Genomic DNA, 25,994 nt, shown 5'->3' with positions numbered 1-25,994 from the left:
GGATAGGTCTGCATGTGAACTCTTTTGTTTTGAAGGCGTTCATTTAACGCTGGTGGCAAAGCCTCATACGTATGCATGCTTTGATAATAGTGATACTACTTCTTTCTGAAGTGTTGTTCTGAAGTTCTGTACTTAAATTCTGTAAGTCCCCATTTTTGAGGGGATCTTTTAGGCTTTTCTTTTAAGTTTTGAGTTTATAATCAGTGTCCGTCAAATAAATGTTGTGTCTGCAACAACTACTCCTACATATTTTTTAAGTTGTGAAACTGTAAAATGTGCTTTTTCTTTTCTGTCAGGAGGACAGGGCGGGTTTGTTTCGCCACCGGCCCACACCTCAGTCCCTGTACCAGGGCGGGGCCAGCGAGGACGTGACCAGCGACGAAGAGCGCATGGTCATCTGTGAGGAAGAGGGGGACGATGATGTCATGGGTGAGATAGATGATCAGCACAGATGGTCGAGTGGTGGTTAGAGAGACTGTTGCACAACCACAAAGTCATAGTTTCATTTCCCACAACGATCAGCGTGTCTTTAACAAAAGACACTAAACTTCAGCCGTCTCTTAGTCAGAATGACAATTTCAGCAAAACACCTAAAAGCTAAAAACAAAAGTAACTGTGTCATCTGGTGAGCCTCAGCCCCTGACTGTAATTGCCAGCGTTAGAATATAGCAATAGCACATGATTGGCTTTTTGATGGGGGTACTGTTGATTTGAAGGCAGTGCTTGCAAATGAAATAATGTCCATGGAGCAGTGGAAGGTGGGTTTGCTGAAATATGTTAAAACACTTACTTCTGATATCCACCCTCAGAGGATTCCTGTCCTGAAGGCTCCATTGACCTCAAGTGTAAAGAGAGAGTGACGGACAGCGATGAGGACGAACCAGATGGACAGGTAACTGCAGTGCTCATCAAATAACTTGAGTTATTTTATATCCACAGTGGGCTTCACTTTGAGCTAGATTTTCTGGACAACCATGTGTCCCCTTCCCTCATTTTGTACTGGATATACAATACAAAGGAACTGTTCATACATTTTTGTTTTGGTTTATTTCTTTTTTATGCAATACTTGTTTCTGATCTATATCGTTTATTTAGTCTCTGCATCAAGAAATGGAGTATAAGGTACCAGATTTGGTAGCTCAAGTATTAATGTAGCTCGCTTTACAGTGTAGAGCCCTAAAGAGTTGCTTTCTTTATCAACAGTGTAATTCTGCATATCAGGCATCATATCGATGCTGGTTCCTTTATTTCCTTCCAGCATTTAAAAACACTCAGACTTTCCAGAGTTACTGAAAGTTCCTAAGTAACTTTACGTGGTAACTTTCCCAGCTTTGATCTCTCCATCTCTCTTTTCCCTCCAGCATGACTTCCAGCCAATGACTCGCTCCTCTCTCCCTCCTTCCCCTCCCTCCATCCCTCACTCCAACTCCACCTCAGCTAAAGGGAACGGAGTAGGAGGGGGTGGTGAAGAGGGGTCTGAGAGGAAGAGAAAGAGAGGTACAGACGGAGGAGAGGAGGGGAGCGATGGAAGATCCAAGAGAGAAGAAACATCAGCAGGTGTAGGAGGAGAAGGTGGAGGAGGTGGTGTCTCCTCTCTGTCCGTCACAGGCTCAACATCCAGCACCCAGGCTCCCCTCGCTTTGGCCCAGCAGGGTTTGACCCAGGTCGCTGGCGCCGTCCGCGTGGCCCCCACTGTGGTGACCAACGTAGTACAACCCATCGTCAGCACGCCAGTGGAAGGGGCCGTCACCCTCAGCTCCCTGCCTCAGGACAAGAAAGCCACTCTCCTGATTGGAGGAGGTGGACCTCAGCAGCTGCCAATCACCGCAGGGGGTGGGTACCTGTCCTCCTCCTCCTCCTCCCCTGGTCCAGTCAGTGTAACCCCAGTGGGGGGCAGCGGTCTGGTCACTAGCCTAGTTCTGGGAGGGTCCTTTCCCGCTGTCCAACCAGTGCAGCTCCTCACCCCACAGCCGCACGCACAAACCCCCCTACCTGTCCTGCAGCCACAGCTCCACCCCACTGCCGCCATCTCATCTCTCACACCTCCCGGCTTCCCCAAGCCGCTAGCGCAGGTCCAGTTCGTCCTGCCTACTGAGAGCCCTTCCTCCCCTCAACTCACCCAGCAGCAAATTCTCTCCCTGCCCTCCAATGCCGCCCTGGCCAATGGCATGCACTCAGGGGCGGGAATCAGAGTTGCATCAGTCAGCCCCGGAACCAGAGGTGAGACAGAGAGCAACGATTGGCTGACAAAAAAAAGAACAAATCAGAGTTTCGTCTTAGTGATTTCACTGGTCCACTGAAAACTGAAAAAATAAAAAAATTTCTTTCATTTTTCTTTTTTGCTTTAGTTCCCTTCTTTCTTATTAATCATCTCCACAGGAAGCTCTGAAAATAGATTTGATTGTCTTACATAAACAGGAGATGAATGATTGACAGGAAAAACGCTGTTGACATGAGTATGAGCGCCCACCGCCCACCCAAGCCTTAATCACTCTCTATTCATAAGAGTCTGAAGCAACAGAACAGTGTTCCACTTTGTTATCAGAGAGGAATTTCACTATCATCAGTAGCTGAAATGTCCTCTCTGTCTCAGTGTGTCTCCACCCACCCGTCGCTCCTGTGCTGTGTTCACCTTGATTCTGTTTCTCACGCTGAGTGTTTTAATTCTCTCTCTCTCTCTTTCTCTCTTTCTTTCTCTCTCTCCTTCTCACTCTTGGTTCCCATGGCAACAGTGAGAACAGGGTCTACTCCTCCTCATCCTTCCATTTCCCTAGTCACGCCGCCTCTTCCTGTGCAGAACGGCCCCGCAACAGGAAACAAGGTAAGAATGTCAATGCGGTGACTAGGGGCTGCAACTAATGGTTATTTTCACTGACGATTAATCTGTCGATTATTTTCTCGATCGATTAGTTGTTTGGGCTCTAAAATGTCAGAAAACTGTTTTCCAAAGCCCAATATGACAACCTCAAATGTCTTGTTTTATCCTCAATTCAAAGATATTCAGTTTACTGTCACAGAGGAGTGAAGAAACTACAAAATATTCAGATTTAGGAAGCCGGAACAGAGAATTTTGACCTTTTTTTCTTTTCTTAAAAAATTACTCAAACCACTTAATTATATTTATTATATTAATTATAATATTAAAATAGTTGGCGATTAATTTAATAGTTGACTTCAAATCGACTAATCTTTGTAGCTCTAACGCAGTTAGCAGTGTCAAGGATGAATAGACGCCACCCTGTTTGCTGACAGGTAGTTAAATCCACAACAGCATCAGCGGCATTACAACTGTTAACACATGTTCATGATGGGAACAAAGTGGATTACAGAAGGTCGGCCTGCTTAATGCTTATGTTTTACTGCTCTGTGCTGCAATCTTTAACTATTTTTGATTGGTCTGATTCGGACCAAAACTTTAAAAAAAGAATTCACTCTTTGAGGTCAGAAAAGCATCTTCACAAACTGAGATGAAAACTGCTGTGTAGTAAATTGATTAGACAGAAAATTATTTTTTTTATTTTTTATTCATTTATTAAGAAAAAATATTTTTTTCTGGTTCCAGCTTTTCAAATGTGATTTTCTGCTCATCTGTCTTTTATATAATTGTATATAACATATTTTTGGGTTTGGTTAGTCAGATAAAACAAGCAATTTAATGAAGACCTCCTGAAATGGGCACTTTTATTATTTTCACTATTCTTCTCTTATGAACTTAATGATTAATCAATTATCAAAACAATTAAATCAAATGCCTGCTGACTGCTGTGCTGCTTTATATTCAGAAGGGACCAGTTGCTTTAACAAAGTGCTAGAATTGTTTTGAGGACCATAAAGCCACATGTGATATTTATGAGTTTGTCTCACTAGATACATAACAAATAATATCAGATATGTGTTCTCTAAAAACAGTATATGTTAAGATTAGTTGGCGAAAATATTCCCTTTGTTTATGAGCTTTTCTTCCCCTCCCCACAAAGATCATCCAGATCGCTCCCATGCCTGTGGTCCAGACCAACGTTCATCCTAGTGGCGCAGCAGCAGTGCATCCTGGGAGCCCCTTTCCTGTTTCCGTGGCAACGGTGATGGCTCCAGGTGTCGCGCCCCCACAGACCGTTCTTCTGACCTCTCCACCCACCAGGTCACTAACACCTGAAAGACAGCAACATATACCCACTTTTATTTTCCTCAGTTACTGCTTCAGCTGGAACGATGTGAACTATGGTACTAACTGTAAAGACTGTAAAGTTTAGACATGGGGGAAAGAAAATATAGTTCCATTTGGCCACATTGTGGAAAGTAAAAATTAGGTGTTTTTCTTTAAATTATGAGTCCATTGAGCAGTTAGTTTGTTGACAAAATATTTATCAACAACAATTTTTGTAATTGTTTAAGTCATTTTTTTTTAGCAAAAATGCCCAAAATGTATTTGTTCCATCTACTCAAATGTGTTTTATTTTTGTTTTCCATGCTAGTAACTAATGGCGTTTTCCTGCTCGACTCTACTCTACTCGGCTCGACTCGACTCGACCGCGGCGCCCTGTCCTCCATTTTCCATTGCAGATTTAGTACTGCCTTATGCCTGAGGCGAGCGTGGCTGGTCGTCATGGCGATGCCGCAGGACACTGCCGTGGCTTGGTAGCGTTGCATTTCCCCCAACTCATTTCCTGGTTCTCCTTCTCCATAAACAACATGAAGTCAAGGAGAGGGTTAACTTCCTGCTCCAGATTTCCCACCGTGGTCAGAAAGAACAGGGGAGACACTTTGTTTCTCTCACTAGGACTCTCTCTAGAGTCAGTACTCGCTCCGAAGCTAATCACCGTCACTCTCCCACACACACACATGCTGGCTCGACGCACACACCAGCGCACAAGTATACGCATCAGGCCACTTGCATAGGCTACGGCTACTCTTGTTTCAAAAGAAGCTAGAGGCAGCAAAAAACCACCACTGGCTAAACTATTTTAAAATGCTGGGTTAGTTCAGGACACCCCCGTCTGTCGCTAGCAATGATGACGCAGTGATTAGTGACGATTCTCTCCGACCAATCAGTAGTCTGCAGGTTTTCACGTCACCTTTTGGTATCGACTCAGCTCGCTTGGAACCTCGACGGAGCTGGTACTAAAAAAAGTACCTGTTAGCAGGTACCAGGGACTTTTTTTTCGTAATGGAAAACCAAAAAAGGCGAGTAGAGTCGAGGCGAGTCAAGCAGGTACCACGTAATGGAAAAACGCTATAAATATCTGTCGATTTTGGATTGTTAGTCGGACAAAACAATTTAATATTTGATTCACATTTCTTAATCTTTACGATCTGATGCTTTATTGTCATTAAACACATCATGTTATATATAAATAGTCATAGTCATATACTGCCCATACATGGCACATAGAATTAAATAAAAATCATTAAAAAATAAAATACCATATATATTGCATTAGCAGCTGAAGTTAGGTTTTGTACTTAGGGCCTAAGTACTAGTTGATTATTACTATTATTATTTATCGATTACTTAAGAGAATAATCAAAAGAATAATCAATATATATAAAATATAATATAAAATGTTTGCAAGCATACATTTGCTCTCTCATATACGTCTGTTGTATCATCTATAATTCATCTTTTTTTAAATATAATTTTATAATATATTATATACAAACTTAAATATATCAGAGTCTTTTAGTATCTGTGCTGTTGCTTAATGAGCCATAGAAGTTAGTAAGCTGCTCGGGTCATATTATATACTCAGCCATATTCAGATTTGACACTCATCACTCTTCTCTCCTTTAGGATCACCTATGTCCAGTCTGGCCCAGGAGTTACCACAGCAACGCCCCAACAGGCCACACCCGCTCCAGGCCCTGCCTATCTCCCATCATCCCTGGCAACCCTGGGCTTCACCGCCATCACTCCGGCCGGGCAAACCCTGGTTCAGCCGATTGTTGGTCCACCGCCACTGTTGGCTCCAGCCCCGCCCCTGAGCTGTCAATCACAGACCCCTCCGGGTCAGGCCTCGGGAACAGCTGGTCGTCAGGTAAAGAGGAACAGAGAACTGTACAGTGTTAGTACCGTCGTGTATAGGTGTGGGGTCATGAAGAAAATTTGAAAAATGAATGTCAAAAGTAGTTAATAAATAGTATTTGAGGAGTGAAAAATTAAGTTTTTCTTCTCAATACAAATACGGCAGATTAAGTTTCCTTATTTCACAAAATGTCTACGTTTTACCAGTGTTTTTTTAAAGCATTTGATATCGATAAATCATTACCACTTTTGAGACATTAAGGAAATTACTGTATAAACAAAACAAGAGAAAATATTGGCAGTCACTTTCGGCCTCAACACTACATTTTACATTGTGTGGCACCAGTTTTGAAAACCGAGTTGATTTGCAGCACAAAGATTAGTTTACTTTGTGTAAGAAAACTGAATATTTTTCAAATCAATTTAATACCACTTTCTCACTGCTTTAGCTTACCTTCTCATGACATGTTCACTCTTGTCAATAATAACTTTATTTGTATAGCACCTTTTATACATTAAATGCAGCTCAAAAGTGCTTAAAAACATAACACAACAGAAAAAAGACAACATAAAGACAAGATAAATAAGTTCATAAGAATAAAATAAAAGACAATTAAAAGACAGAAATAAAAGTAGTAAAATGGAAGTAGAAAAAGATAAAAAGTCAAAAATTTCAAAATCTAAATGTGTGCGTTCTAGGTCTTAAATAATTTTAAACAGGTCTTAATTTCCCTACGTCCATGCAACGCTACCTCATTTTTCTCAGTTCTTTCTTTCGCTAGTTCAAATATAATTTTGCTGTATTACGATTACAAATGAGACCAACATGTAACTTATATTGTAACCAATCAGCTTTCGTGTTATTGGTGCAAGTCTTTTTCGGATTGTACCACAGACATAAAACAGATTCTATTCTTTGGCTATGGGGAAGTGCAAGTTTAGAGGCATTTGGCTTGAGAAAACTGAATTTAGGGCTTAATTGATGTTGTGCTAAAGGTGTTAAATTTAATTCATACTGGTCTTAAAAAGGTCTTAAAAGTCTTAAATTTCACTTGGTGGAACCTGCAGAAACCCTGCTCTTCCCTTTTTTTTTACTTGCTCTTTAAAACAAGCAGTTGAAACCAGGAGTGCCTCATCCGAAAATAAGACACATCTCTTGTTTATTGACGTGCTTGCATTGCCGTCTTGTCCATCAGGTACTAACTGCCATCTGCCCTGCACCAACCGTTACTCTGCCTACTGGGGTGGTCTCTGTGACAACCTGTGACAACGTGCCACCTGCAGTGGCCGCTCCAGCCCAGGACGCGATGAACCCTCCCTCTCCGTCGGCGATGGGGGTGCAGAGTTCAGCAGGGACGACCCCTCAGCCTAACGAGGCGGAGGAGGTGGAGCTGAAGGTGGAGGTGAAGAGGGAGAACCTGACGGATGGTCAGACTGAGGAAGGAGGACAGGGGTGGTCGAGCTGTGCAGCAAGCTCCTCATTGGCCACCTGTATGATTAATGTCACAGAAGGTAATGCATCACTGGTTTTGTGTGGTTCGTTTTTTTTTTTGTGTTGGTTACTTTCTGTTAGTGGGTTTCTCTGCAAAAATCTCAACTTATTATTTAGTTCAGTGTGTGGAGCCTGACAAAGAATCAAAACCAAATATTGACATCAACATGAACCCATCCTACAAATTTCTTGGCTATCATTGGTCTTCACTTTCAAATTTTTAAGGTTTTCTCTTTACATTTAAAGCATGAAAAGGAGCCATATTGTTGAAGAATCAGTCTGTTTTTCAGTCAATGTTTTCCACTCCAGTCAATGTTTTCCGGGATTGTTTAGGTGCCGCCGGAAATTCTGCCGGTTGTCTTTCATTTCGGCCGGGTCTCCGTTACCTTCTGCTTTCTCTGTGTTGGCATTTTAAACTCCGGTGCATTTGTGAGGACTATGGTTAACTGCTCCTCAGATCTCTGCAGGGTAAATCCAGACAGCTAGCTAGACTACCAATCTGAGTTTTCTGTTGCATGACTAAAACAATCTTTGAACATGTTCCACCCAAACAAGTTCCTTCCCGAGGCTATTTTGCAGAGGCGCCGTTGCTATGTACGGCGCTTAGTGCCGCCCAAGACAATTGTGATTGGTTTAATGTGTGGACTCGCCAGACCCTCCTTCGCAGCGCTGTGGAGGAAGGTCTGGCAATGCGAGGCTATGTAGTGTGAAACTGACTTTGCAGGATTAAGACTGTAAGACTAGTGAGATCAGTAAGGATAGATACAATATTGTTTAAATCAAAGTCTGAACTTATCTTTATCTGTTCCAGTTAAAAAAGAGGAGGACAGCGGTCTGTACATCAAAGAAGAAAACCTCAGAGATGGATACAGCAGAGAGAAAGGAAGCGACACGGACAGAGAGCAAGAGAGAGGGAACAAGGAGAACAGTGAAAGAAAGGGAGGCAGAGAGACACACAGAGAGGACCACAGCATGGGCAACAGCAGCAAAGAGGTGAGAAAACGTATCTGCTTCATTCACTCATTCATTCCCTTTGACTTTGACTACAGAAAACAAAGGGAGGTTAAGGAATCAAACAGCAGGGCTGCGATGGGACCCCTGTTTCACCAGTCTTTCTCTCAACTCTCTTGCTCTCTTCCCAGGCTGGACCTCGCACCCCTCCTCCACCACCCTCAGGTTTGGACCCCCCTCCCCCTCCTCCTGCAGAAAGAGAGCCCCCCTCTTCCTCAAAGAAGACCAAGTTCAGACCCCCACCGCTCAAAAAGACACCTGACTCTCTCGAAAAGTAAGTGGGACAATAATAGACGCACTAGAAGGGCACAAATCATTAGCTGAGGAAATTTCACATTAGTTCTTCCATTTTTTTATTAAATCAAATATAGTGGGTTTGGTGTCTAAAGGATTTGCAAAGTGACATTAAATGGGTCAGTAAAATTGAAATTGAATGCAAGACGTTATGTGTTCTGCAAGACAAGCTTTTATTTAAGTCCGGAGCCATCCTCGCTGATCAGACTGTAGTTATGGCTCTTGTAGAATCAGTGCCAAAGCAAAATAAAAACAAGTCTGCCTGGTCCTTCTGGCTTTCTGGTCGTTTTAAGACAAGGTTCTCAATATTTTAACAGTTTACATTTTCTCAAGCTGAGAGAGCTCATATAACCGTAGCTTATCTTCTGTAATTATATCCTGAAGCAGCTTGAAGAGGAGATCCAGCGCCTTGGACAGGACTCCATTTGTCGATTTTTATTTAACACTGATTTTCACACATTGTGGCAGCTAGTTCTGCTTTTAGTTTGTGACCCAACCTCCAGCTTCATAAAATGATGGTGGAAACTCATTGTTTACTGAATGTGAGTGGGCAGAGTGCTCACCCTTTTATTGTCTCTATTTAGACAGCGGGAGAGTGGTGGGGAAGCCACAGAGAAGAGAAAGCCCTGGCAGAACTCAGCCCTAAGGCATGAGAAATGTGCATCCATCCCTATATATTTAAACCACCGGATAACTGGACTGGGGACTGACATGACCACTGTGTTCTCTGTGTGCAGGGTCTTGTCGGAGACGTACTTTGAGGAGCGTTTTGCTGAGCTTCCAGAGTTCAACCCAGAGGAAGTCCTTCCTTCGCCCACTCTGCAGAGTCTGGCCACCTCACCTAGAGCCATCCTAGGAAGCTACCGCAGGAAGAGACGTAACTCCTCGGGTGAGATGCAGAGATATACTAACTTAAGTGATATGTAACAAATATAGTCAAATAAATTACATTTTTGTTATTTGGATATCTTATTTGGAAACATTTTGTCTCATTACATTTCTGCATCTTCTGTCTGATATGTACCTCCGTTTTTCCCATTCTGTGTTGTTTTTCTTTACCTGCCTTTTTCTGATTCCTCCTTTTCTTCTTTTGCTCCTTGATCTGTATCACTCTATTGTCCTCTGCAAATCACCCTTACTTTTCATCACTCCCTACCCCTCTACCCTGTCCTCTCTTCCTACGTGTCCTTCTTTTTTCTTAATACTCTGTTAACCCCCTTTTTCTCATATTTCCGTGTTTCATCCTTCATACTTCATGTGTCCAGAGCTGGAGCTGACAGCAGAAGACCCCAGCTCCCCGAGGAGGAAGACCCGCCGTCTCTCCAGCTGTAGCTCGGAGCCCAATACCCCTAAGAGCGCCGCCAAGTGTGAGGGAGAAATCTTCACCTTCGACAGAGCAGGTACATCCTATGCTGTGTTCCTGCAATAGAAGAAGCTGCAGTCCCAGGTCCGTTTTTCCCTAGTTACTGAACCAAACTGGCACACTGAGCAAGCGTTAACACTTTAGTTAGCAGCTAGCTAGTCTATATTAGAGGGTGACAATTCTTCGGGACTCCCGCGGGTCATGGTATTCCCGTGGGAGTCCCGCGGTACAGGAGTCAATTTCACTGCTGGTGACGTGATAGGGACGGAATAGAGCATAGAAATCAGCGGGACGGAGCCGGAGATTAAATAAAAAATGACGCTGCAATGCGGTGTGTGCGCCCAAAGATAGCGAGGCATTCCTAGGCTACTTAGTATGCGGAAGGCTGCGATTCTTCTAACCTACCCTAAATCGATTTGTGTTTTGAGTGTGAGAAGATCTCCATTTGGAATTACGTAATGAAATCGTCTACGCCTGCAGGTAATGCATGTATAGTGTAGCCTACATTTCCAAGGCAACTTCAGTGATTTGACCGCGATTAACCAAACTATGCTAGGTGGGGGCAACAGAGCCTGGTAACTTAGGGAACGAAACGGGTGCACGACGGGATTCGGGAGTCTTTCTCTCTGGATTTTGCAGGACAGGATTTTTTTTGGGAGTCAAAGCTTGGGATATGACAGGAGTATTTTCAGGGGCTCGGGATGGGATGGGAGCGACAATTGATTCCCGTGTCACCCTCTAGTCTATATCCACGACATTTCATTTCCAGGATTGCTCCGTTGTCGCCGGAAATTCTGCCGGATTTCACTCTTTTCGGCTAGATAAGATAAGATAAGATAAGATACTTTATTTGTCATTGTACACAAATACAACGAGACATTGTTTGGAAACAAACCTGAGATGCCCACAGCTAAAAAAATAATAATAACACATGGTATGCAAATATGCAAATTTCACTTGTACCCAAAAACATGGTTTTCAGTGACTAAGTGTTTCAGATCTCCGCAGGGTAAATCCAGACAGCTAGCTAGAGTTTTCTGTTGCATGACGAAAACAACCTTTGAACGTACACATGTTCCACCTAAACAAGTTCCTTCCTTGTGCTATTTTGCAGCGGCACCGTGGCTCCGCCCGGTGCTTAGCACCACCCATGACGATTGTGATTGGCTTAAAGAAATGCCAATAAACCAGAGCACATTTTTCTCCCATCCTGCAATGCTGTGTGGACTAGCCAGACCTTCCTCCTCCGCAGCGCTGTGGAGGAAGGTCTGTCAAAGCGAGACTAGCAGCTAGCTAGCTATGAAGGGCTAAGGTTAGGGTTAGGTTCCTCTATTGCAGGATCATGCTTCTCGGTACATCAGGTGCAGCAGCTGCAAAACTGCTCCAAAAGGTATATTGAAATTGACACAATGTTCTCCTCGTTCAACCAGGTACAGAAGGAGAGGATCTTGGAGATTTGGACCGGGTCCCCTACTCGTCTCTGCGTAGAACTCTGGATCAGCGGCGGGCCCTGGTCATGCAGCTGTTTCAGGAACATGGCTTCTTTCCCTCAGGTAAACCACTCATAACACAATGTCACGGTAAAAACAACTGAAATGGAGATTCAATCATTTGACTTTTATTGAACCGCACAGGCAAACCTTTCTTCTGCTCCCTCAGTACAGCTAAAATAGTAATACTCACATATTGGAAGAAATCTACCTTCCTAATCATTAAAATGTGGCTGAATTACTCAATAAATTAACCTCACATTTAGAAAAGATTCATAATACTTTAAAAAAAAACTCTCAATTTAATAGAATTTCAAAACTCCCATTTAAGTACTTTGCAGGTTAAAATGAGAAGATAATCCACAATAATTTACACCTTTCTAACATTCACAATATGATACAAATATGAGTGAAAAATATACAGGGAATTTGGGCGGGTTGACAGGGCTCTTTGTAGCCGTTTCTCCCTTTTCCCCTCCTCAGTTTATTTTGTTGTTAAAGTGAGCTACAACTGAATTATGGTTATCTCTATGTGATGCAAAATTCTCAATAAATACAAAGAAATATGCACACAATCGGTAGCAATTGCAGCCTTAAAAAATACCATACATATATGGTAATACTTAATATCATGCAGTTTGTATAACAACTGCTCTATTTTCTTACTCCCTGTTTTCACTCCTCCATTCTCAGTGTTGGGAGTAACGCATTACAAAAGTAACGCAATTACAGTAATGTATTGTGCTAAATTTTGGTATTATTATACCCTTTACAATCTCAGTAATGCGAGTTACAACGCATTTTAACGCAACATTTTTTAACAATTTCCCAACACCGCGAAACATTTATTGACTGGAAAAAAAAGCCGTGAGTATAATTTCATAACATCTGTATCCCAACAGGTGACGGTACGTCAGCGCGGACAGCAGTGTGTCCGAGCCGCTGACAGATTTAATGGAATTAATGTTTAGTAACATGTTAAGTAACTCTGCCTGTAGTGGAATGGCTTCGAATGACGACCAAAAACGCTTGTCTTTTACTGTGACCATTTACTGTTCAATATGTTGCAGTTTTACAAACAAGAAAGTGAGCAACTTAGCTTGACGGACATGTTTGCATCTAGCGTCTCACGTTCATCTCAACACAAGCTAGCAAGAGTACACAACAGACAACTTCCGTGTAGGCTACTTGAAAATAAAAGCACTTCCTGTGACGGTTTGCAGTAAAACTAAATTACTGTTAAACAAATAAGGTTGTGGACCTTTTCACATATCAGCTGTAAATCAAGTACTGTAAATAATGTAAATAGTGAGTTTTAATCACACTATAATTGACCATTTCCTTTAGACTGTTTTAAACTAAACAACATGAATTTCTTATTCAAGTGCTTTAAACAAACATTTTACAACAATGCCGTACTTCAATACAACTGTAAGGTACTTTTAATTGAGTATTTTCATTTTCTCCTATTTCATTTCTCCTATTGTACGTTTTACTTATCTATTTTTATAGCTTTAGTTACTTTGCATATCCATATTCATTATACAAAATATTATGAATAATCTATGATGTAAAAGTGGATAAAGAGGAGACTTTATTGATGCAGTGATGAAATTCACAAGCTAGCTGCCAAGTCAAACTTCCGCTGTTATTTTGGCGAAAGTAACTCAAAAGTAATGCAAAAGTACTGTAACGCATTACAATTCAGAGACAGTAATATTGTAATATAACTAATTACTCTCAAATGACAGTAACTAGCAATCTATAATATATTACATTATGGAAGTAACTTGCCCAACACTGTCCATTCCCCTCTGCAGCTCAAGCCACTGCTGCCTTCCAGGCACGCTACTCGGACACCTTCCCCACCAAGGTGTGTCTGCAGCTGAAGATCCGCGAAGTCCGACAGAAGATCATGCAGACGGCCACGCCCGGAACCTTCGAGCCTGGAGTGTTAGGAGGGTTGGCTGAAGCCAACCCTCCTACGTCCCGCAGCTCCTCTTTCAATCAATCAGCCCGGGAGGACGGAGGGTCGGAGCAGCAAGGAGACAAAGGCCGGAGCCCCGAGGAGCCAAAAAGCGAAGGCTCATAAGCTGGAGAGGATGACAGAGTGGGAAAATCAAGGAAACGGAAGAGAGAGAGGAGTGTGTCATCCCCACAGAATGTTCTTGTATGTGTTGAACCAGTACTGTGAATAGCTCCAGAGGATCTGTTCTACTGGCACTAATTTCCACCAGACCTGGGCAGAAATACATAAAAATATGGTCCTAAATATTCAAACTACTCAAGGTGCGCTTGATTTGTCTAAATAGACTTTCAAAAAAAAAAAAAAGCCTCAAAAGTGGACGAATCACTTGCAAGTCCTGATGAGTCAAGTGCTTCTTGTAGTATTGTGTTCCTTTTTTTTTTCCAAGTATCTCAAATATTTTCTGTTAACACTTTACCCAGGTCTGCTCTCAGCACATTTGTACAGTAGTTTGTAGTTTGACACACAAACTATGTGGCACACAGTCAATATCTCTCTGGCACACACACACACACACACACACACACACACCCTGGTGCATATGTAATCTCCAGCATGCACATGATCCAACAATAAACACACATGCATACATACATAAATACACACACAAACACACACACCCTTACCAAATCAGACTGTTACTCTTGGTTGGCAGTCCCCAGGAGCAGCCACCAAGGACCATGACACACAAAGGCACTTTGTCACTTATTGTGCAGATGCAGTTCGCTGTTGCCAGCCAGCCAGCCAGCCCTCAGATGCCATTGACTTGACCTCCTTCTCGCCCTTCCACTCCTCAGCACAGTGGTCGGGACACAAACACAACCCCAGCGACCTCCACTGATATTCCACAGCCCCTCGATGCTGCAAGACAGACAGCACACACACACACACACACACACACACACACACACACATTTACATTACATGCACACACACAAACACACGCAGTACATGGACACATCTGTGCAGTGTGAGCATTCGTACATACACATAGTCAACCCTGGTCTGACCAAGCCATTGGCCTGCACAGTTTTTAGTGATTGTAGTGAGAAGAGAAACTGAAAGCATGACTCAATTCGCTCCTGAGAAACAAAAAGAAGGCAGGAGTTGGGATGTAGTGTGACCAATCTTTGCACCTTCAGTTATTGCCATTATGAAAGACTAAGTCCTCATTGGCGGGAGCTGATTATATTTGTCTGTATGTCCGTTGGGGTCCCCTCCCCAAAACCTGTGCGAACAGGCACCGTAAAGAGATTATGTTAAGAGACTATTGCTTGTGAGGCTTTGAAGAATCGACGTTAAGTTCGACACTGACCTGCTCCCGACAGAGCACAGAGAAAAGGCAGAAGAAGAACCTGGATGATGCTCGTTGGATGGAAGATTCATATTCCAACTATAGGAAGACAGATAATAATAGTGAATAAGGACAACAACATGACAAGCTTACCAACAGAGAGAAAAAGTAGAATTTTAACCAAACTTCTCTGAATCTCCCAGTGGACATAATGTTGCTTTCTCTCGTTATCGTTGCCGTGGAAATAACCAGTTTTACCGTGGCCTGTTTTTCTCTTGTGGCTCTATTGTGTTTCTTCTCCAACATAAAAAAAAAAAAAAATCACAAAAAAAAAATAACAATGGACAAAGAAGGGGACAAAATCAGTCTGTGCCCCCCCCCCCCACACACACACACACTTTTAATTGTACCTGGGGCGGTTCTACCCCCCTCCCCCCCCATTCCCTCCTCTTCGATTTCTCACCAGACACAGAAGTGGGGGAGCAGGGGCGTTTGTCGTTTTGTAAAAACGTTGAAATCAGGTGTTTGCACAATTTGTGCGGCCCTTCTCGCCGCAAGTTAAATCAGGAAAGTATTGTTTTTAGAGATTGTTTTAGTAGAAAAAAATAATAACCTTGTTCCGTATGTTATCAACCACCTTATTCCTCCCCCTTTTCCTCCCTGCTTTTCTTTTAACTCTTATCTCCTCGCTCTTTTCCTCCCTTCTTTACCTTCCTCCTCACCCTCCTCCTCGACCCCTCAAGCGTTGTTAGAAAGTGCCCTTAAGCACTGGTCCCGGGTCAAGCGCTATGTAGCTCAGGATGGTTTTGGTTAGTTCAGGGAAAGCAGATCCTAGACCAGCCCTAGAGGACAGTCTCTGGAGCCCTCCCCTTTTCCCCCTCTTCTCAACACTTTATCCCTTTCCGTCAAATGGTGCAATAGGACATTTATTTTTTTGGAAATGGGTGGGTTATTTTGTTTTCGGGGAAAGGCTCTGTGCCATAGATATAAATCCAGTGCAGTCAGTGAGAGGAATAAGCTGTTGTGATACTGTCTTTAACTATGGTATAAAACAAAACAAAAAAGAATCACACAATTATTGTTATTGTTGAAGAGATAGAGAGTATAACTTACTAAAAGTCAAAGATAATTTTTGAATAGCACTTTTTGGCTCTTTGCTTCCTTGGTGAAGAGTGGGGGTAGTTATTATTATGAGTATCTCTTTTATTTCTCTGTATACAGTTGGATGTGTGAAAAAATATATATACCGGTATTTCCGTATATGTGCATTTAGGTCTGTGTATGGGTGTGTGTGTATGTTTTGGCACATGCAGGTAGTGTGTAAACACAACCAACCTCTTGTTCTTTCTCCACACAGCAACATTATCAATAGTATATTTTTCATTGTATTCTACATTCTATATTCTACTCTAGAGACCGTATTTTTATAGTCACCACGACTATTTTGTCCGCCATCTTGACTGTTATCAAACCCAGTTGATTCAGGATATATATGAAATATATATTCAGGATATACAATATATAAATATATATGAAAACACACAGGTAATCGAGGACTATCAATTCACATCTCTTTGGGGTTAAGGCTGTAAAGTGTCCATCTGCATGCATGTGCAATCGCATGCACGCGTGCACACACCCACAGACATATGTGCATACACACATATGTATGCGTGTACACTGTATGATTGTGCTTAAAAATAAACTGTCCTTACTTTGGAGAAGGAATTTTAGGATGAGCGAGGTGAGTGTTATCTCATAAGCAGGCATGTTGACCATGTGCAATATTTCTAAACAACAAAAAACTAAATATTGAAAATATTAAAGATCTAACACAATGTCTTATGTCTTTGAAATTATTTCACATCCTTGAATTTTTCTAGTGTATGTCTTATTTATCAATCAACATACAGAAGGTGTCAAATGACTCCCTGATTTATTGCAATCTCTACTTTGACTTTCCTCTCTCCAAAATGGCAGCGGAGACAAGAAACAATAGCTGATGCAAATTAATCCTCACTTGAACAAATTTGGCTGAACAGGATCTACAGATGCAGCCAGCTTAACCCACCAGGCAAGTCCCCAAAATCCCTGGAACAAACAGTCTGTACTTCCCCAGCTGGCCTCTATCAAGCATCTCAGTGTTAAGAGTGCTTATTGGATTAGAGTAGCCTTTCAGATTCAGGTCGTATTGGGTGTGCAGTGGGTTAAATTAAGGGGACCTGGTCAGAGAGCCTTTCATATCTTCGAAAACACTCAATTTGAAACTAGAAGTTACAACAACCCGACCACATCAAAACAAATAAGCCCAGAGCCCTTTACCAGTCAACGCTTACGTTTGTTGTTTTATCCACATAAGACATATATCACTGTTTATAAAGAATAAGATTACAGAAAAACCCTTCATTCAAAGCAAATCTAGTTGGAGATTTAAACAATACCACAATGCTGAACCTCCCAAGTCTCAATCATGGATTTTCTTCCCATTTGCATTATTATTATTGCTTTAATTATAATTTTACAAGCAGTAGAAGTACTAATTATCAGATTTCAAAATGAGGTTACTAAGTGCTTCATGGGCCAGCTACACTAATCTGCAATGTAAAAAATAATATCTGTACTATTAAAATAAGGTAGTGGGCAACTTGCAACTAATAGGCGAAATGTAATGATTTATCTGAGATTTTTTTTGAACACTAAAATGTTTAGCTTTTTATTTTATTGTATACTGTGGTTGTTGCTCTTTCTGTGGCCTACATCTGTTAAGTCATTTTAAATTTGTAGTTGTTTTGATTTTAGGAATCCTGTGCAGCAAACCTCGACGACAGCTACGTCGAACTTCATCTCCCATGTGGCATTGCGAGCGGTCTGTTTCTAGGTGTCTAGCAAGTAACAGCTATCAGCCCAGACAGCCGGCGGCAACGGGAGCGGTATTTTTTGGTGTGTCTTTCCACGATTATTTGCTGCGGGGTTTTCATAATTAATAGTCGCTTGGCTGAAAATAGTGAAAACACAACCCTGACCCCTGCACAGAGATATGAGCGGCAGCGGGCGGCCCAGGACCAGCTCGTTTGCTGAGCCGCCAGGTGTTCCAGGAACTGCCGCTGCGTCCACCGGATCAGCCGCTGCCGTGGGGAGCAGCACAGGAAAGTCCGGGGTCCCGCAGGCCTCCGGCAGCAGCTCGTCGGGATGCTCGAACCTTAAGCTGGCCAGTAAGTTCTAATTAGTCTTTGTTGGAGTCTCTCTATCCACTAATTGATATTCTGTGCTTTCACCTCAAAAAACCCTGCCAGTGTTATGTGTCACAACCCGGTGAAAAGTCGTAATTGCCCCCGTGTAGTGGTAACCAACTTGCTAGCATGCTAACTAGCCAGCATGCTAACGTTAGCCACTTGTTTTGTGTGTTACTAGCTAACGTTAGTTCCCGTCCGACCGATGGATGTATCCAGCCTTACTGATGTCAAACTAAGCAGCTGTCTCGTCATCACTATAACCCAGTGTAATGTCATATATATTATATAATAATAGAATAGAATATAATTCTGATTTGCAAATGTTAAATTACAAGCTGGGGCTTTGAATTATTTCACTGTGGTCAGTGTGAGTGAGCAGTAAAACGGGGCTCTCTTGTTCTTTGTGGCCAAGCTAGACCCAAATACCCGAGCTTGAGTGTTGCAGTCAGGGTTCTTTTTTTGAGTGTCGTTGAGAGTGCGGCATTGGCTTTCAGCCTGGCTCGTCTGGAGAAGGGTCAGGGCGGAAAGTTGCCTTTTCACCAAGGTCACCTGTGGGGCAAAACCTTAGCAGCAGGTGGCCGACGCCTGGAGGATGCAAGTGATGCATATCCAGCACAAAAGCTGGGTTTTCTGCTGGGCTGCCAAGTAGTAGGTTTCCTCGGTCTGATATGGAGTTATAGCATGCCTCTTTATCACCATAGTTGTGCGTGCGTGCGTGCGTGCTGTGTGTGTGTGTGTGTGCGTGCGTGCGTGCGGGTGTGTTAATCCAAACCTTATCATCCATTAGCAGGCTGTGGTGTCAGACTTTGATATTAGAGCCCAAATGGGAGGTCATCTCCAGTTCAAAGCAGTGTAACCCTTGTTTTCTAACTCTCCTTGAGGCGCTTAAAGCCTCAAATGTTGCCTTCAGCTGGTAAAGATGCCCTTTTTGGATGATTGATGGGAAATTTTGTCAGGTTTGGGAGACTTGGGGCTATTTTAAGAGGCAGGATTAACCCACTTAGCCAGATATTTGTGAGAGACAATGATGTGATTTGGCATTTTGAATTACTGGTAAAATTTAACTTGGACATGGATTATTAAGGATGTTGTGTTGCCATACCAACCAGTGATCTGTCATTATGAACAACAGTGGAGGATGTTTGATGATGGAATGTGGGTTTCCATTAAGTTCCTCTGTTATTTATTTTATTTTAAATACTCATACTGTAAAACTAGTGTTTTGCTCCAGAATCTTGTTACTTCTAGTCTGAAAGTGAACTTTAGGGATCAAACATTTTTTTGGTTAAACAATGTGAACCGCAACAAAAAGATGAGACTACTTGATCAGCCACTTTACGTGCAAGATTAGCAGGTACATTTACTAATTTGTTTGTTACCCAACTGCTTACTTGTTGAAGTAGTTGGTAGCAACAGCTAGACCCAGTAGATATACAGTGTCTGACACTTCATAGCAACTGGTGCAAATGTCTAAAGGAGAAACTGACTAGCCCAGACATGTATCGACAGTGATAGATTTAAGAGCTAGCACTTTAGTGGAAAGACACATAATGGACTATTTCAGTGTGATGTAATTTTTCCTGATACAGATAACTTTCCACTGAAATATTTGCCAATTTAAAAAAAAAATGTCACACCAACTAGGAAATTAAAGATTTCATTAGGTCACACTTTTGTGTGTTCAAAGAGTTTTTTTTTGTTTTGTTAATATATTACACCCAGGGGGATTTTAAAAGAAGGTTCACATAAGGTAAAGTCCACACAACAGTTAAATGCTCTGAAAAAATATTCAATAGTGCAGAATCAGGCACACAACGTTTAGGCCCAAAATGTGGTCTTCCTCAGGTGTCATTGTCTTTTTTTGATTTTAAAAGAAGGCTCATTGCAGTAAATCAGGAAACTTCCGTATATCTCAGTATATTGCCACGGCTGCTGTGACAGCGTCCAAACAGTCGTTCAGTTATTCACTGTGGAGCAGCTCCAGGATTTTTCCCTGGGTGACATCATCAGCACAGTCGGTTTCTTCGCTGTCCTGCTTAAAGAGAAATGTTCAAATTCACAATTAAGTTGAGCTATAAAATATTGCAGAAAAACAATTGTTATTTTAGGCTTGATTTTCCCTTTAACAGAACACCATGGTTATGTCTTTGAAAACACCACAGACACCGTTATTGTTATTATTGAAAATAAAATCATATGACCAACCCTGGGAAATGGTGGTATGATCACAAGATTGTTTTTGTCCACAATTGCTTTATGTAAATTTGATGTACAGTTTACTGAAAGACATAATCACGATCCACTGGGAAGTGGACGATGTGTTAATTCTGTTTTTGTGGTAGACTGTCACATGAGCACAATAACTCTAAAACAATAGGTACTTGATAGAAACCTCAAAGTTACACCAAAAGTTCTCCCTTAAGACTAGATGGCCTGGTTTGATTTTTGGAAGATTGCTTGCTGCATTAAACTGCATATTAATAAGGTAAACTTAAAGACGTGGAGTTCACATAAGCACAGTGTGTTATTTGTGTATGAAGACAAGACATTAACATCTGCTGGTTAACGCATTCATCAGAATAGTTTGTATATATCGTATTGTGATCATGGTGGGTCATGTGCTTCTTACCTGTTTACTTTTTTAAACAGACTTTGCCGTGTCAAACCTCACTAGAAATTGGTATGGATGTGAAAAAGTTAGAAAAATGGCATGTTTCTAAGGGATTATTTTCTCCTGGAGACTTGAATTTCCTTCTGTGAATGACAGGAAGCAGACCACAAGCAACAACCACAGCAGTCACACAACCACTGAACTCAGACACAATGAAACAATGATAAAACGGACACACTGATAAAGCCAGAGTAAGGTATTGCCATTTATTATGATAGTAGGGCTGAGCGATATGGCCTAAAAATAAAATCCCCTATATATATATATATATATTCAACAACAAAACGGATGCGTGAGATAAAGCTGTTTTCACACATACACGTAAATCACTTCTCTTTCCTCACTAAAAGTTCAAATCATTTTAACGTTATTGCGCAACCTTTCCCCTATTTTCACCTGCGGGGGGAGGGATGAGCCCGTTCGGAGCTACGGGAGCCCAGAGGGGAGCGTCGGCGGATGTTAAGGAGAAAATCGATTTTTCATTTAAACAAATCCATGTTAACTACACATTCGAGTTAATCGATAAAATCGATTTATCGCCCAGCCCTATATGATAGATTATTGACCTCAAGAAAGTTTCAAGCTTGTGGAAGTTGTTTTTCATACTGTAAAAAGAAAAAATGAATGGCAGCATAAAAAAGGGCCCTGATATCTCCGGCTTTACTGACTGATGCATCAGCAAGAGAAATGTAAGAGGAGAAGCAACATGGACAGTTGGCATAACATATCCTTTAACCATCTGTCCTACTTTTAACCTGGAGCCCCCTGAGTGTGTATTCATGAACCTAGTCATCAACAGAACCCAGTGACCTGGTTGCTCTGCAGGCCTCACAGTTTCAGCTGTAACATATATCGCCAACGTGCCAATTGGATGACCACTACACTTTTATGGCTGAGGACCGTTTACTGTGTGGGCCTGTATATGGACGTACAAGAACACCAGGGCGTGCAGTTGTGCCTGTAAGAGGGCCATATCAATAAGTGCATTGTTGTTTGGTAAACAAAGAATTAAGTATGTAGACATGGTCAGGGTGACAGTGATACAGCACAATGACAGCTAGATGACAAAAGTTTGCTCCATTATTAAAGTAGCAGAAAAAAATGAAATCTCAACTGGCTATAAATTCTTTTAATGATAATGTACTGTGTTGACATGACAGAAATAAACCTGCAAATTGTACTGGTTGATGTGCAAGGTGGCAGATTGAGCAGAAAAACTTGAATTAACCCAAATTTCTGTGCTTTCATCTCTTACAAGTCAACTGACATTTCAACTCTTTTCATCTTTCTCTTCAATTGACATTTCTCCTTGTGCTTTGACACTTTAACCTCTCAGGTCAGCAACAAACGGCAACAAAACAGACTTTTAAGCTTCTCTGATTTCCCACAACCTCCGCTGTTCATACAATTTACTCTGACTTTTTTTTAGCGCTTCCATTTTAACTGCTGGTTCAACTCCTTTAATTGTATTTCAACTGCCACTTTAACTACAACTTTAACTATTTGATTGTTTTACATGTTTTAACAGCGAAATTTAAGCTGTAAACACATGTACATTTTCTCCATGAAATTCAGCCTTTTCTTGTTAGAATTTTACCTTTTGGACTTTGTGAATTTCTAAACTTGCTACAGGTAGCCTATCATCACCACAGCCTTCCAATAGTTTAGTTTTTATCCCATGTATTTAACCAGCAGAAATGGCAGCAGGCACATGCAACTGAAGGCCAGACTCAAACCCGGGATAATGCTGTTCACGGTCTGCCTGGGCACCCTGTACTATCTTTTTCCATTTAGTTTAATGTGTGTTTAGTAAGCCGAAGAAGCTATTGCCAAATAAACTAAAATGCGGCTTATAGACTGAAAAAGTTATGACAGAGAAAAACACTATGGCTTTGGGCTTAACCCCTGAATGTTGATGAGACAATAGCATGATCTGACCTGTATAGTGAACACAAGAGGGCTGCCCCCTAAAAAGTCAGTGAGTCGTGTCATCAGTCTACGTTACGTGTCTGTCCTTGAGTCTGTTTGCTGCTCCGACTGACACTCGGTTCTGGTGCTGAAGTCGACTAAACTACTTTTGAGCCCGACGCTGGTATATCCTCCTCTACTGCAGTGAATTTTATTGGGCCACAGACAGTTTTGACCACACTTGAGATAATGACCTATATATATATATATATATATATATATATATATATATATATATATATATATATATATATATATATATATATATATATATATATATATATATATATATATATATATATATATATATATATATATGAAGTCTATTTTGAAGACTTATAAAATAAAACAACCAAGAAAAACAAACCCAGTGTTTTAAACTCCTTTTCGAGCCAGGATTTTTCAACTTGTGAACGCTTTCATGGCAATTCTTCCTTTGTATCTGAGGTAAAAATAGATGTTACAAAGGTACACGCTACAAGGTATTACACCTGATATGTTTACTTATGATAAAAAAAATAAAAATTAGAACTTGTACTTATTAAAACCGTTTATCAGGACAAAGAAAGTGGTTGACCTATTTTTGGGTTCATACTCAGTTTAATTATTCACAGTGTCTTGAATATGAACTCTGCCATTTCTTTCTACTTCCTTGGAGGCTTCATAAAGTTGACATCCATTCACTAGGCTGTCATTAACCTAAATATTCAGACGACCAGCAGAGAGTCGGCCCAGATGTTCAGGCTGGCAGCAGCAGGTGTACTGCGTTGAACGTCAGGAGTGTTGTGGTGGTTACGTTGCGAAGCCGTTTCATATCATTACCTCTTGTAGAAAAGAGCCAGAGGGACCGCAGCCATCTTTAAACCGTTTTATAACTTAACAAGTTTTAGCAGAATAAAGCAATTAAGAGATTACCTGCTTTTACTCGAAGGTACAGCATCATGTTCTGAATCATAACATTATATTGTCATATACCCTGGCCTACTATTGACCCTGATCCTGTTTGTTTCCTAGGAGACAGCGGGAAGGTGACTACAGTCGTGGCCACACCAGGTCAGGGCCCGGACCGCCCACAGGAAGTCTCTTACACTGACATCAAGGTGAGCCAGGAAGTAAAACCAATACCTCACAGTGTCATCAGAAGGAGCTCTGGCCTTTATATGTAGACAGAAGTACAACGTTATCACCTCATCTACTACTGTAACTAAGACTTTTATTACCTCATTACACAAAATGACTGCAATATATCTGGCTGAAGTTGATAAGGTTGTTGATCAATACCAGTGGCTCCATAATTACTTTGGCAGTTGCTGAGATTTATGACTTTCAATGCTAACTTTATCGCCTACTTTCAGTTGGCGGTCTTGTCTCGGATCGAGGCTAACGAAACTACTTGAGATTGGTGTTCAGACTTGTTTGTACCTTTTTGCTGGTCCTTCTGGTGTTTTTTTTAATTTTTTTTTATCACTTCTAAGATTACTTAATGCCAATTTATAGTATGCTTTTGCTAACATACATTTATCACAATTTTTATCTCAAAGGTAATGGTCTTATTATACTGGCTTTTTAGAAACATTTCCCATGTCTGCTGTTTCCTACTACTGAAATATTTCTGTTCTACCGTAATTTAATATAGCTTTGAGAATCCTGAGGATAAAACTGTGATCACAATCATCTACCACAATCAGCACTTTTTATGGCTTGGGGGGTTGCCTGAATGACAAGGAATTATTGATTACATTCATTTGTTTCTTTTTATATATATATATATATATATATATATATATATATATATATATACACAGTGCCCTCCACAATTATTGGAAACACAACATAGAACTCAAATGCAAAAAAAGAGAAAAATCCAACCTTTTATTTAAGTACATTACTTTGGTGGTAAAAAAAAAATCACACATTTAGAAAAAAAAAAACTTGAAATCATGTGTCCCACAATTATTGGCACCCCTGATGTTAATACTTTGTACATCCCCCTTTTGCCAACAAGACAGCACTTAATCTCCTTCTATAACATGTCACAAGATTGGAGAACACAGAGAGAGGGATCTTTGACCATTCTTCTTTGCACAATCTTTCTAGATCATCCAGAGTCCTGGGTCCTCTCTCATGCACTCTCCTCTTTAGCTCACCCCACAGGTTTTCGATTGGGTTGAGGTCTGGGGACTGAGATGGCCATGGGAGGACCTTGAGTTTGTGACTGCTGAACCATTTTTGTGTAGATTTTGCCACATGTTTAGGATCATTATCCTGCTGAAAGACTCAGTGACGACCTCTTCAGCTTTCTGGCAGAGGCCGTTAGGTTTTTATTTAAAATGTCTTGGTAGTTCAAAGCATTCATAATGCCATGCACCCTAACAAGGTTCCCAGGGCCTTTGGAAGAGAAACAGCCCCAAAGCATCACAGATCCTCCACCATACTTCACGGTGGTGAAGGTGCTTTTCGGCATACTCATCTTTTGTTTTACGCCAGACCCAGTGTGAGAGTGTTTGTTGCCAAAAAGCTCAATCTTAGTCTCATTTGACCAAAGCACACAATCCCAGTTGAAGTCCCAGTGCCGCTTAGTAAACTCCAGACGTTTACGTTTGTGAGTGTTAGTGAGAAAAGGCTTTTTCCTTGCATGCCTCCCAAATAGCTTGTTGGCATGTAGAGAGCGTCTGATGGTTTTTTTTGAGACTTCGTGACCCCAAGATGCCACTCTGATGCAATTCTGTGACAGTGAGCTTAGGACTTTTTTTTTTACTTCTCTTACCATCCTCCTCACTGTGCGTTGTGGCAAGATAAACTTGGGACCTCTTCCAGCCTAGTTTGTCACTGTTCCAGTTGTTTTAAACTTCTTAATGATTCCTCTTGCTGTTGACTGTAATCGGGCAAGTTAAAGGCGATTGGCTATTTTCTTGTAGCCATTGCCTGACTCTAAGGTCGACACACATCTGCCTTACTTGAATTGTGTGTTCTCTTGTCTTTGCCATGTTGACAAATGGGTAAGAGAATTAGGACTCTGTGTCACGTCATATTTATACCCCAGGGAAACAGGGAAGTCATGAATTACTATTTAAAAGTTCCTAGATACCCTGACCAACTTTAGCAACTACAGAAAAATATATTTAAAAAAAAA

The 25,994-nt window shown here is 41.3% G+C and overlaps 2 protein-coding genes across 4 annotated transcripts in view; both read left to right on the top strand.

The window, feature by feature from the left end:
- The window catches only part of cica (capicua transcriptional repressor a), a 41,144-nt gene extending 24,315 nt beyond the window's left edge, over positions 1–16,829 (top strand). Inside the window, exons 10-23 of one of the 3 annotated variants that reach the window (XM_039819813.1) lie at positions 297–429; positions 810–892; positions 1,362–1,833; positions 2,733–2,821; positions 3,978–4,138; positions 5,789–6,032; positions 7,216–7,531; positions 8,323–8,504; positions 8,654–8,796; positions 9,401–9,463; positions 9,554–9,705; positions 10,082–10,216; positions 11,610–11,732; positions 13,490–16,829. In XM_039819813.1, the coding sequence (XP_039675747.1) occupies positions 297–429; positions 810–892; positions 1,362–1,833; positions 2,733–2,821; positions 3,978–4,138; positions 5,789–6,032; positions 7,216–7,531; positions 8,323–8,504; positions 8,654–8,796; positions 9,401–9,463; positions 9,554–9,705; positions 10,082–10,216; positions 11,610–11,732; positions 13,490–13,761 (2,568 nt within the window). In that variant the 3' untranslated portion in view covers positions 13,762–16,829. Of the gene's footprint in view, positions 1–296; positions 430–809; positions 893–1,361; positions 2,221–2,732; positions 2,822–3,977; positions 4,139–5,788; positions 6,033–7,215; positions 7,532–8,322; positions 8,505–8,653; positions 8,797–9,400; positions 9,464–9,553; positions 9,706–10,081; positions 10,217–11,609; positions 11,733–13,489 lie in introns of all 3 variants that reach the window. The other 2 variants (XM_039819811.1, XM_039819812.1) reach the window with 2 other exon arrangements.
- Positions 16,830–17,846: 1,017 nt separating this feature from the next.
- Positions 17,847–25,994, top strand: part of LOC120572002 (glycogen synthase kinase-3 beta-like) — a 14,711-nt gene continuing 6,563 nt past the window's right edge. The window contains exons 1-2 of the mRNA XM_039821184.1: positions 17,847–18,201; positions 23,876–23,961. Of these exons, the coding sequence (XP_039677118.1) occupies positions 18,027–18,201; positions 23,876–23,961 (261 nt within the window). The 5' untranslated portion in view covers positions 17,847–18,026. The remainder of the gene's footprint in view (positions 18,202–23,875; positions 23,962–25,994) is intronic.

The sequence above is a fragment of the Perca fluviatilis genome, chromosome 13, assembly GCF_010015445.1.
Source record: "Perca fluviatilis chromosome 13, GENO_Pfluv_1.0, whole genome shotgun sequence".
In the NCBI taxonomy this organism is placed as follows: Eukaryota; Metazoa; Chordata; class Actinopteri; order Perciformes; family Percidae; genus Perca; species Perca fluviatilis.
The sequence above is the reverse complement of the archived record's forward strand: the minus strand, read 5'-3'. Positions and strand labels throughout refer to the sequence as shown.